Genomic DNA, 13,821 nt, shown 5'->3' on the forward strand with positions numbered 1-13,821 from the left:
ACTCCAGCTTGTGTCAGGTTGACACAAAACCAGCCAGTACAGGATTAATTTCTCTTTCTTCTTCCCACATTTATCAGGGAGCCTGAACAGGACAAAGGTCAAGCTACAGAGAGGAGACTCTGCCTGGGTGTGGGGCACCTCTGCTCCTGGTTGCTCAGCCATGCCTTGCAGTAATGCCTGGCAATAAGGACAAGGTACTGGTGTAATGCTGGAGAGACGCTCTGTATGCTTAAAGTCTTGTGCACGTCCATTGACACCTTACATCACACTTTGACCTGTACTGCCATTTAGTGTGTTTGTTTCACTGGCAGAAGAACTGTGTCTATGGAGGAGTAAGTTGACATTTCACCACTACCACTACCACCACCTCCACCACCACCAACCCACCATCACCAGGAGGTGTAGAGAGGCATCAATGTCAAGCCACCTGTGAGCATCTTGCCTCCTTGTCAGAGAGCTGGAAAGGAGCCAGTATCCTGCATAATAAGCGAGACTCACCTTTTTTTCCAAAAACAAGCTTGTGTTATTTGAAGAGGCATTCAAAGAGGATAGGAAGTCTCACAGGGAGCAGGCAGGCCCCCTGTGGACAGTGCAAAGCCCTAGTGTAAACTAGCCTATGCTCCTGAGCACTTACCTCATAGGGCAATGCTTTGGGGTCTTTGTACTTGAATAAGACTAGTAGGGGAAATGATAAAATAACTTTTCTTTTGGTCAAACATTAAATAAAATAATTGGGTGTGTCAAAGGTGGCTCTTCTCATACGGGTTGAGAATCCCTTATCAGAAATGCTTACAATCAAAAGTATTTTGCATTTTGAATTCAGATTTAGGAGTACTTACACATGCATAATGAGGCATCCTGGGGATGAAGCCACCTCTAAATTCAAATTCATCATGATTTACATATACATTAATATACATACATATACACAAAACATATACTTGTACATACACAAAAAATATACTTGTACATACACATGCAAATACACATGCACATACAGACACACAAATGCACACACAGACACACATTCACATATACACACACATGAGCATTACATACACATGTACATGCACATATACATACATAATGTGCAGACAATGTGTTGGTCTGACATCTCATACTACAGAAACAATAGACAGAGAGACATTTATTTTAGTTCACAGTTTCAGAGATTTTAATCCATGGTTTCTTGAGGTAAGGCTTGATGTCATGGTAAAGAGCATGTGACAGACAAAGATTCTTGCCCCATGAAAGCCAGGATGAAGGGTAATGGGAGGGGCTGTGGTGTTAAGATACATCTTCAAAGCCACTAGCCCTGGCCACTAGCCCTGGGGGATTCCTCCAATCAGATCTCACCTCCTCTTTTCCCCATCCTCCCCCCAATGCCATCAAACAAATCCATCGATCTCTCATGACCCAAACACCACTGAATAACGGATCCACAAGCCTGCAACATTGGAGCACACTTCCAAACCATAGCAACACTTACAGCCTGGTGTCCTAGCTCCTGTGTTCTGACTGCATCCTGTCATGGAAGTCTAGTAGGGAATTTTCTACTTGTGACATTATGGTACTTGAAATGTTTCAGAGTTCAAAAGATTTCGTTTTTCAGAGCCTTGGATTTGAGAAGCTCTCCTTGTGCTTTGTGCTAACATTTCTATTAGCTGACTGACACGTTCAAGGGTGAATCAGCAGCTGAACAGTGCCATCCTTGGCAGAAGCTTGAAAACAATCTTAACCCCACCTTTCATCAGTCATTTAGCTTGGGTCACTTGTCGTGTGTGCTGTCAGTAAGGGCTGACAGCATCATCCTGTGACAACTAAGGGTTCTCAACTTAAATCCTTTAAATGTTTAGTGTGTGTGTGTGTGTGTGTGTGTGTGTGTGTGTGTGTGTATGTGTGTGTGAATGTGTGTATGTGTGTGCATTTATGTCCATGTGTGTATAGTGGTGTGTGTGTGTGTGTGTGTGTGTGTGTGTGAATGTGTGTATGTGTTTGTGAATGTATATGTGTGCATTTATGTCCATGTGTGTATAGTGGTGTGTGTGTGTGTCTGTGAATGTGTATATGTGTGTGCATTTATGTCCATGTGTGAATAGTGGTGTGTGTGTATGTCTGTGAATGTGTATATGTGTGTGCATTTATGTCCATGTATGTATAGTGGGGTGTGTGTGTGTGTGTGTGTGTGTGTGTGTAGTATGTTGTGTATGTATGGTGTGTGTTTGTGCTTGAAGGTACACTTGTGACCACAGCACACATGTGGGATCCAGCAGACAACCTATGAGGGTACATTCTCTTCTTCCAACATCTTGGTCCCAGGGATCAAACTCAGTCAGGATCACAATGTCTTTGCCGTCTCAATCTGCTGAACCATGTCACCTGAGATTTTAACTCAAGACAAACTTTAACAAATGTCTTACCATCAAGGGCTCTTTTATAGGAGTGTATAATGTTTTGATCAAATTGATTCCCCATTTTCTCTCTTTGGATTCCTCTCCCATTCCCCACCATGTTCCCCTCCCAAGTTTGTGTTCTTTAAATAATGCTGCCTGGATATATATGTGTGTAGGGCCATCTACTGGAGCAGGCATAGCCCCTCAGGGGCCATAGCCCCAAAGAAAACTGACTCTCCCCCAGAAGCCATCAACTGCCAATAGGTCCTCAGCTAGGGGAACCCATATTTTATACAGTTACATGCTTGTAAAAATTAAACAATAAACAAAAAGGTACAAACTTGATTTGTACATGGGAGAAATTATGGTGTGGTCATAAGCCACGGAAGGAATGTGCATGGGAAAGCCAGGCTTACAGCTAGTGAGGGGCGTTGTCTGAAGTAACAGAGACGGGAGGGTGCCCAGGCACAGATGTCGACGGGGCAGAGATGGATCGTGTGGGGGAGTTTGGGGTTTTCAGTGGAATCTTCCTGGAAGGATGAGAGCAATTTCGCAGAGACTTCCACAGTGGCACAGGAGAAGCTGTATGAGTCACCAGTGGATGCCAGAGCGGGGCTGTCGGTTACTACAAGCACAATCGGATTCAGACTGTTCTCATAGTCCATGAAAAAGAAATGCACTGCTTCTCAGCCCACAGTGCCCACGGCTTTGTGATTTTGAGAGAACCGTTCACCTAGTACCTGGGAATTGCTTCAGAGTCTTGAGCCTTGACTTCAGGTCTAGTGGACACTCCATAGTTCTGTCTGGTGGGTGCTCTGTAGTTCTCTGTTCTCTGTCAGGAGTAAGCGTACAAAGCTGTGGCCGGGTCGCAGGCTAGTTTCCTTGTCTAGCCTGTACTGGGGTCCTCAGTATCAGCCCTACCTGTGGACCTGTTACCAACACAAGCACGGGTGCACCCCTGTAATCCTGGCAATCTGGAGGCAGAGTCAAGAGGTCTTAAGTTCAACACAGGCCGTAGAGAGACCTTGTCGAAAACAAAGAACAAAAATTAAAACAAACAAGCAAAAAAAAAAAAAAAAAAAAAAAAAAAAACCCAAAAACCAAAAACCTTAAAACAAAACAAACTCAAGAAAACAAAACAAAAGAAAAAAACTCTTCCAAGTCAAAGCAAACTTACAGTGTTAGGCAGTGTCGGCAGGGTGCCTGCATATCATAAAAGGTAGTTTATTGGATTGGCTGACACAGGGGCTGGGTAGTCCAGCAGTGACTGAAGGTGAACCATAGCTGCTCAGTCCTCAGAGCTGATGCCCCTGTACCCTCCTCTGCACTGCAGGCCTGGGAGATCCTTTTGTAGATGCTGGCACTCAAGGGGCGCTAGAGACGCAAGTATGTGATAGCAGCAGAGAGCCCGGGGCAGCAGCGAGGAACTCACGAGCTCATAAGTGAGACATGTGGGCTGCCTGTCGGAGGGTGCTCACTTCATGGCCGAGAATTCCTCCCTCAGTCAGTCCTCGCAGGAGACGCCCTCACGGACCCGCGCAGAGAGACGGATCTCCTAGGCAATTCCAAATCCATCAAGATGACAACCAAGATCCACATCACAGCAAACAAGCGTCGGAAAAGTTGTGTGCACACCTCAGACCTGGAGCCAGCACCTGCATTTTACTAAGACGTCCTGGAGGCACGGATGGTGTGAGTGCCGTGACCCCAAATACTCTCTCGGTGCAGTCATGTTTCCACTTTCTCAAGTTACATCAAATAAAGTGTTTTGTGCTGGGGAGATGTGCGCAAAGCACAACACACACACACACACACACACACACACACATACACACACCTCCTGTATAATTCCCTCGCTGCTCTCAGGAATCCAGACAGTGTAAAGAAGCCAGGAGAGCCACAACCATTCCAGGAGATTGAGCAGGGAGTCATTTTCAGAGGAGCGTCCCTGAGAAATGGCTGAGAAATGGATGTGAGCAGGCTTCCTTTCTCTCTCCTCTCCCACCCTCCTCTCTAGCACCATCAGACTGAGTAGTTCTGGGCTGTTTCCTTGTTGAGGGAACCTCTGTGTTTTGTGGGGTGCTTAGCAATACAGCTGGCCTTTATCCACTAGAGGCCAGTAGTACCCTTCATGATTCAGTGACATCCAATGACTTCACCAAATGTCTTGTGCATGGAAAGGAAGGAAATCTAACCTCCACCGGAGAACCATAAATTTAAAGGGAGGGCTAAGGTCCTCTCTGGTGAGGCAGGGTTGCAGCTGTATTCCAGGGAACCCCACTAGCCAAGGGTGGCTTGAAATTTGTGTGTATTATGTCTTTTCAACCTTACAACAAACTGGTTTACAACGATGATTGCCTGTTTATGAATGGAGAATCATCAGGTAAGTTGTTTGACCTGATGCAGTCCCGGGTTCATCTTAACTCTTATGTTCTAGAGCAGAATGCAGAACACACATTGCTTTGTGTGTATGTGTGTGTGCATACAAATGTGTGTTGGTGCATGTGCATGCATTTGTGTGGAGGCCAGAAGTCAATGTCTGGTGTCTTCCTCAATCTCTTTCCACCTTATTTTTTTGAGGCCACGTCTATCGGGGTCCGGAGCTCCCTGACTAGGCTAAGTTACCCGGCCGGAGAGCTCCAGGGACTGACCTAAAGACTGGAGCCACACCTTCATGTGTGTGTGGCAGTCATCTTAGCAGCCGGGCCATCTCCTAGTTCTGACTTGTATTTCCTCCATCTGTGTCTCCAGCTATTGACTCGCAAGCCTTTCCTGTTTCTCTTCAGAATCAAGAGATGGCTGGAGAAAGAGCCAACAAACAGCCAGTGCCCAGAGTTGATTTTCTTCCAGACCCTTGAGTTAGTTGGCCAGAAAAGCAAATATCAAAGAGGATGCCTGTTTCAGTGCCCCCAGAGGGGTCAACTTGTGCCCAGGTGTCCTCCTCCTCTGTTAGCTTCCTTCACTTCTCCCCAAGTTCTTGGTGGAAGACTGTTCCCCGTGGCTGCACTTGGCTCCATGTCAAAGGCTCTGTGTGCTGTGTGGTGCCTCGGGTCGGCTCACACAACCAGAGGCTGGGTATGAGCCAAGAGAGTGCAAACAGGACCTGGATAGAGTTTACTTCAATCAGTCGCTTAGCATTTACCCAGCTGGAAGCAGCATCTGCAGGGGATTGGCATTGTTGGCAAAGCAGAAGCTGATCTCAGCTTCACTGTTTGAACCTTGAACACTGAGTGTGATTGAGCAGGTGGGACAGGTGCTCTCTTAAAAATGCCACTTCTGGGGCAAGGGTTTCCCAGCACCCCAGGTGACCATGATGTACAGCCAGGATCTACAACTGTCTGCTGGTCTGAAAGGGCTTGGGGCTGGGTATTTAGCCCCAGTTCTTTCACGGAGAGATCCCAAGTTACTTAATGTCTCTGGACCTCAGTTTTGCACCTCTGTGAAGTGGAACTCCACAACAGTGAAACTGTGATGGGTAAAGTGACAGCCCTGAGCAGCGCTTCTGTGACCCTTGATGTCCCCTCCATTTTCCCTCCGTGTGCTTTTACACTGTGGCTGTGTCTCATCTGCTGACGGAGACCTGGGCTGCGTCTACCTTCTGGCTATGTGAATAATGCTTCTGTGAACATGGAGGTACAAAATATGTTGAACCCCAAGTCTTTTAGGGCACAAACCTAGACGCGGAATTGCCGGATCAAATCCACACATTTCCATTTGGCCACTCCCCCTCACAGCCCCACAAGCAGTGCATAAGGCTTCCTGCCTCTCCATAACCAGGCTGGTGTTTTCAATTGTCTGCCTTTTAGATAACTGCTGTCCAAGTGTGTCTGAAGCAGCTATGTATAGACATAAAAATGTACACATGTCCGTCATTTAATGTACACATATACGTTGTTTCCAACCTGGGGGCTCTACGTTTACCAGTGACTTTGCTTGAATGTTGCCTCCTTGTAGGCTTTGATTTTTCAAAACCTAGCTTTACTGAGGGTTCTTAAAGGCTTAAGCCTCCCTTCTAGCCCACCGACCACCAGAGGTAGTGGAAAAGAAAGGTTATTAGGATATGGGGGAAGTGAAGCTGTTTAGAAATTGTTCTTTGGAGCAAATCTAGTCTGCACTGTCAGGAAATCGGCAGTTCAGTTCACAGGAGTCAGCAGCAGCTTGATCTACTCACAAACACTTCATGCATAGACCAGCAGCCCAATTTAGTAGTGTCAGGATAGTTAGTAAACACAAATCAGCCATGGTGGTCCGACACAGCAGAAGCAGCCTGGTCTCAGTCAGATCAGCATGAGTCACCATGAGGGACCAAGAGCAACAGGGAAACCAGGAGCCGTTCTCTGCAGTGCCTCTCTCAGTGCAGTGAAGATCGACGAAGGTTAAGACGTGAGACCAAGAAGCATTGCAAAGCTGTCTAGGCAAGCGTGTTGTCACTGCCTGGTGAGTCCTACTTGTGCTCCCTCCAGGTACCACATGTCTTCCCAAGGGCCTTGCCTTACCACGTGAGCCTGTCTCAGCAAAACTCAGTGTGAGTCTGTCTCAACTGACCTCACACCGCCAATCTGCAGAAGTGGCAAGCGGCCACAAAAACCTCAGGAGAAGTTCTTTGGTGCTTTGCTCTTTACAGAGCCACAACAAACGGAGCTTAGCAGTGCAATGTAAGGTGAACTAATGCATGTGTGTCCTTATCAAAGAATCCTTCATCACACATTCTTTCATGTGCTTGCTTTATCAAAACATCCTTTCACCTGGGTCTGCGTCAGTGAAATGTTCCTTCCTGTATTTGCTCCAGCAAAAGATCTGATACAACTGACTTTTCAATGAAACCAGAAATTTCCACTTCACCTCCTCCTCCTGCTCCAATCACATCTCATCCTTAAGGCATTAACTTAAGCTGTACACCCCCTGTATAGCTTTTGGAGCCTTTGGAGTCCCAAACATGACAGTCTTTTTTTATATACCACTTGCTTCAATTTCTCTGCAGCACTTGATATAATTTAACATAATTTGGCAAGTAATTTGCTTTTTAACCTGTTGTCGGCTTACAGTGAGAGAGGCCCTCCATGACCACGTGCCCACCATGCAAATCCAGACCTAAGCTTAATGACTGGTACATAATGGGGGCTCAATAAAGGGAGCTCTAATGAACTTGGATACTCTTGTTTTTGGAAAGCAGGCTAAATCAGATGCAAAAGAATGGTCATGATGTTTGTGATGGTGTATATATGCTCTTCCCAGAGAGTGGCGCTATTAGGAGGTGTGGCCTTGTTGGAGTCGGTGTGCCACTGTGGGTGTGGGCTTTAAGACCCTCATCCTAGCTGCCTGGAAGTCAGTATTCTGCTAGCAGCCTTCAGATGAAGATGTCGAACTCTCAGCTCCTCCTGCACCATGCCTGCCTGGATGCTGCCGTGCTCCTGCCTTGATGATAATGGACTGAACCTGTATGTAAGTCTGCCCCAATTAAATATCCTTTATAAGAGTTGCCTTGGTCATGGTGTCTGTTCACTGCAGTAAAACCCTATCTAAGACAGCGTTGTCAGTAAGGGAATGGATTTACAAACAGATAAAGACAGAAAGTAAAATGGGACTTTGTTTGTGTTCTGAGCTGCTTGGAAGGATGCTCCAGGGTCTCTCTTGCTGGACCAAGGTTGGTGCTTGAGGGACAGCCAGTAGACATGCCATCATGGGCCTTTCTGCCTAAGGCTGGTCTGGGCTCTCTCACTTGCTCCTTCTGTCTCCTGTAAGACAAAGATTATAAAGTCATACCTCCTTAGCCCTGTAGCAAGTGTCAAAGGAGTGACTCTGTATAAAGCACTCAGAGCGAGGCCTGGAACAGCAAGTGCTCAGTGATCTGAGTGATGTTTATTTATTAGCTTTCAATCTGATGATAGAGAAGTCACCAAGGGTGAGGCTTCTGTCAATTGCTTCTTCTGTCTGCTCTGACTCTTCAAGGTGATATTCCTCTTTTCCTCTGATGGTGTCCAGACTGAACAGATTTAATTTTTTTCTTTATCATCTCTCTAGGACCCTTTTATGGGGGATTTATTACAACCACATTGGCAATACTGCACCAACAGGAGAATCAGTATTGACAAGGGACCTGCCTCCCACCTTAGAAGCTCTTGAAGTCACAGGCTCCCCCTCTGCTTGTCACTAGCATCTAAAGCTGAGGCTTGGGACCTGGGCTGTCAATGAGCTTTTCTGTCTTTAGGTCCAGGGTTTTGGTAACTTTAGATGTAGGTCTTAGATCAAATGGAGGCTCCCCTTAGCAGCTGTGTAGAAGACTCAAGTGCCTGTAGTCTGGAGGTAGCAAATTTCAATGGTTACACTAGTCATGCCTGGGCCAAAAATACACAAAACTGTGCCACTGTGGGTTTTTCCTTTTCTGGTGGGTCATTGGCCACTGGCCCACCTGACAAAGGGAGCAGATTTGGCAAGAAGGATTTGCACAGTTGAAAGTATGATGGAAAGACCTTCCTGGAGTCAGCTTCAGAGTCACGGCTCATCGTATTGTTCTGGGGGTAAGGTATACAAGGGCTCTTAGGGTTATGAGCAGGAAGCACCGATTGGTCATAATACAGAACCTGATAATTATACAGGTGGGAAGGGTCTATTGGTCATAACATAGCCACTAATTATCATATGGGCAGGAAGGAAGAACAGCGATGTGTTGAGTCACACAGCACTTGCAGGAAGCTCTGCACAGGGATAGCCTCCAAATAAAGTCCAGCATCTGCGCTCAAGGGCATTCCCCAGACATGGTCAGGCAGATAAAAGGAAGCCCTGCTGTAAAAGGAAGTCCCCCATTTGCAGTGAGCTCAGAGAGCCATCCGGACATGGTGGACTGCAATCTTAGTGGCAGGGTTCTCCAGCATACAGCCATCACTAACATCGGTTATAAGACATCCTGGTCATTTCTTAGTTCCAAAACCTATCACCAGTTACTCCCTCCTCCCCTCCCTTCTCTGCACCTACAAAGCTGACCTTATGCAATGCTATTCTATTTTCAGCCCTCACAGGAAACTCTTCTATAATCAGAATTTAAATCTTCCTTTTCCAGAGAGAAGGTTCCTGCATAATAAAGCCTGTGTTAGTTATCTATTGCTGCATAATGTATTATCCCCAAATGTATCTATGTAAAAAGCATTTTCTTTCTTACAGTTTGGGGTGGGGGGGCCAGGAATGAGGCTGCAGCATAGCCTAGGGCTCTGCCTTGGAACCTTGTATGAGGCTCTGGGGGACCAAAGTGCTGTCTGCAGGCTTGCCCAAGGAAAGATTCACATCCAAGCCCATTCACATGTCTGTGCCAAGATCCAGCAGCTATGAACTGGAGAGCTGGAGCTTCACTCTACTATTAGCTGGAGGATTCCTTTGTTCCTTGCTGCCTAAGGCCCTCTAATGTGACAGCCTATTTCATCATAACTGACTTATGAGGGAAATATGCTCACAAATCTTTTGTCATGCATAGAATGCCAAGTTCTGCCATTCATAAGAGATGGCTTAAAACAGTTTCCACTCCCGAGTAGAAAATGGGCCTCCGTGAGTGTTGATGGTTGCTAGGCATGAAGCTTCTTTGTATAATAATGCACATTTTCGTGTTCCTCCTTTGGGGAATGCTCTCCCTGTTAAGGTTAATTACTCCATGATAATTAGGAACAACATGACTCTAGGAAGCAAGAATGTGTCTCTGTGATGCAGAGACCTTCAGGACAGCCCTTAAGGCTGTAGGAAAGAACTCTTAAAAACATGAGTGCAAAAATATATAAACAGGATTTTTCAACTATGCAAAATATAAGGATGCAATATAAATTATATTATGGACTTCACGAACCTAAAAGAATAGAAACAGCTGCATTATCAGCCAGTTTGTCAGAAAGATATTAAGAAAGTTGATGAAGAGATACAGGGTGTGACAACCTCAAAATGAGATCCCACCCAGGTAAGTTTATTGTTTGTACTTACAAAGGCAGGCAGATCTCTGAATTCATTTGCTATGTTAAAAAAAATGTACTTGCAGTATTCTTCTAAGAATCAAGGTTCTAAGGTCATAAAATGCTGATTCATGGGATAATCAAAAGGGAACATGGATCAACAATTAAATTAATGTGTAAATATGACTTGGCTTTTGATCTGCATGAGATGAGCTGCCTAGAGAGATATAGCAGTTTCTTTTCATAATTTGTCTGGCAGGCTTTCTGACTTTGGTTAGAAAACCCAAGAATTTTGTCCAGCAAATTTTCCGACTTTGATTGGAAAACCCAAGAATTTTGTCTAGCAGGCTTTCTGATTTTAGAAGGAAAACCCATGAGCTTTTATAATCTTTTTTTCTAGCAAAAGAGAGCTGTTTCAAGCAAAGAGCTGTCTAGGGAGCTTTTGAGCAGACCACAGAGATGTCAGCTTATACTCATAATTGACTTTGAGTCATTCTTTTGCTGCTCCCAAATACCCCTTCTTCAGGAACACCTCTTTAAGCCAACACTGGTCCTTGGCAACAGACATAACATTATTTCACATTGCTATGTTCTTTTGGTCAGAAATAAATTACCAAAGAGGACATAAAGCCAAGAGTTGGTGGCAAACATTTGGTCATCTTTGGGTCATGACCAAATAGTTGCTTCTCTCTCAAGATGTCCTGTAGAATTTAGGCACCAGAAACTCAGACCACTTTAAGTGTAAAAAGGGAGTTTGTTGACTGTGGAAATTCAGAGGAACGTTGTGGAGACTCATAGGATGGAGAGAACCATTAAGCTTCTAGGCCCACAACCGAGAGCACAAGGTGTGCAGTTCTTCTGGCTCCCATGGCTGTCCCATCACCTACGTGTCTTATCTTCAATCTCTGCTTAGCTTGGTGACTTGTGATGACTGATAAGAGTTCAAGACCTAGAAAAGAGACACAGTTGATCGAGTCAGTTATTCTCATGGTCAGGAGGACAGGGTTTTGTGCTTAGCCAAACCAACAACCAACATGGCTCAGTGTAGATGCTTAACTTGAACCCATATCAGTGGTCAGCACATAAGCAGACAAGCTATGCAAATGGACCTTACATTTTTGGAGATTTCCCACAGGACAAGATGGCACCATACTTTCCTGTAAGGGTCTCATTGAGAAACAGATTGAAGTGATATTTTCCCCCAACATCTTTCATGGGATCTTGGAATTAATTGTATTACATCTAGGGTCTAAAGTCTTAGCTTATTGGCAAGTAGAGTCACGTTGAACTTTTTCATTCTAGATTTTGTTTCCTAAACCTCCTGACAGCTGAAAAATGAATAGTAGAGACATAAATGCCAAAGATGGTATGGAAAACAATTTCCATTCCATGGGTTCATGGCCAAGGTTAAAGTATAATAATAAAGTATATTTCCGTGACCCACAGGCAGGTTCCTGTTTGTCCTTTGCTTTTAACCTCTCAACTAAAGAATGAATTGTCAGGCTCATAAAAGCCACAAGTCTTCAGGAACTCACCACCTTAGGGCTGAGGATAAATCTTATGTTCTGAACTCTAAAAATGTAGATTGAGACCAAGATCAGTCAGGCACTTAACTTTTGTAAGATGTAACATTGTTCCTATTAAATATGTTTACTGACATCAAACTTACTGTAATTCTTCCAGAGAAGAGCTACCGGTTCTGTCCTGGGACTATTCACAACCACGGTGGGACCTGACTCACAGCCCAGTGCTTTTATTTTGGCAGTTTTTTATGATTGGTCCTCCAGTGCTGGGTGTATGTGCCACCTTCCTATAGCCTGGCTTAGGGCATTCTCTTTACTAGATGTGAAAGTGAGCTGCTTCCTCACTTGGTACCAGCAAAGTACAGAGGAGTAAAGAGAAAACTTACTGAATATTTCCCAGAAGCAAAGTCATGTTGCTGGCAGGTCTCTGTCCTTGGTTCAGAAAGACTTGAATTTGACTCTTAGCAAAGATGCTCCAGGTTCTCCAGATACTCTGTGGGAATCTGTGAGTGAAAACAAAGCTCACCCCTGTGAGTCATTGTTTTCTCATCTATAAAATGGCACTGGTAATAATACAAATCACATAGATTTGCTTAATGTGATCAAGATAATCTAGTTAAAACACTTTGCACCAATGGGCACATTGCTTTTAAAATCATTGGAGCTAGATGTAATAATCTCGAGGATCATCACCGTTGAGTCCCTGTGTATCTACTTTTTACCGTTAACTGGTAGTACCTTCTAAGCCTCCAAACAAAAGAGAAACCATCATCACAAACATCATCACCACAAGAACCATCACCACGGTCACCACCATAATAACCATCATCACCTCCACCACCATCACCACCACAAGAACCATCATCATCATCATTATTACCTTTACGGCCACCACCATTATTACCACCTGCAGCAACAGCAGCAACAGGGACATGATGTCTCTTGGCAAAGGCATGAAAACAGGTATGGGTTGGGCTTACACATAGGACTTATCAGTCAACCTCTTAGGGATCCTGACCTTCAAGTGTGAATGAGAAAGATAGCACCTGTGGTGAGCATCAGAGGTGGTGAGGTCTTTAAGCCCTCTTCTAGGTTGGCGATGAAACCGTGCCCCCGTCCATCTCTGGGTCTCTCAAAGGCAAATCTCATTACCCCTATGGCCAGGCTTAGCTTATTTTCATCCATACTGCTGCTAAGTCTGCCCCAATTTCCTTCAAACTAAGGCTCATGGAACCATGATATGGGCCCACTGCTTACAGACATGCTCTTCCTAGAACACTTACAAGAGCTGAGGAAGAGACAGAGAGCACCCTTGTTTCCAGAAGAGTAGGCGACAGGTAAACCAGAACACAAATAGGCACTCAAGTGATTGAGCCTTTGCATGGAGACCAGAAGAAAGATCAGCAGCTAAAAGGCTTCTTTGGTGTTGGGGAGAAATAGTGCTGAAAGCCTCTGGAAGTTAAGCTGAAGTTTCCAGAAAGTTCTTTCCACCTTTCCCTGTTATAAAAAGCTACTCACCAAAAAAGTGCTCCTTAAGTTACTGATTCTTCTTCCTGTTACAGCATCTTCCTTGGATGGAGGCTTATTCCCATAAGCCCTCACTCAGAAGGGAAAAACAAAGGATGGCTAAAAGTTTGGTGACAGTGGTTGACCTTTGATCCTGCTTGTGTCTTAGCCTACTTCTGCCTTCTCCTGACTTCTCTGGGTGTGACAGCCAGTGCCCACCATCTGTGGAGCCACAGGCCAAGTTGCCTCTTAGGATATGTCTCACTGCTGCCTACTTTCAACTCCATGGCTTTCCAGGTAGGGATGGTGGGCTCCTGGGGACCAGGTAGCAATGTGGGAGGAGAGAAAAGATGGGTGGATCCTTCTCTTCCCTTGCCCTAGGCCCGATGACCAGTCTCAAACATTCCCAGGTTGCACCAGTACTTTCATTTTTTTAATCTCCTGGAGCTGTAGACACAATAAAATGTGTCT

The 13,821-nt window shown here is 45.1% G+C and overlaps 1 protein-coding gene across 1 annotated transcript in view; it reads left to right on the forward strand.

Annotated features, from left to right (window-relative positions):
• Positions 1–13,821, forward strand: part of SCD5 (stearoyl-CoA desaturase 5) — a gene marked incomplete at both ends in the record, with an annotated part of 121,487 nt that overhangs the window by 32,148 nt on the left and 75,518 nt on the right. The window contains 1 exon segment of the mRNA XM_080925525.1: positions 13,520–13,647. Coding sequence (XP_080781651.1) covers positions 13,520–13,647 — 128 coding nt within the window.

Source organism: Micromys minutus (genome assembly GCF_963924665.1).
Source record: "Micromys minutus genome assembly, chromosome: 11".
NCBI classification, from domain to species: Eukaryota; Metazoa; Chordata; class Mammalia; order Rodentia; family Muridae; genus Micromys; species Micromys minutus.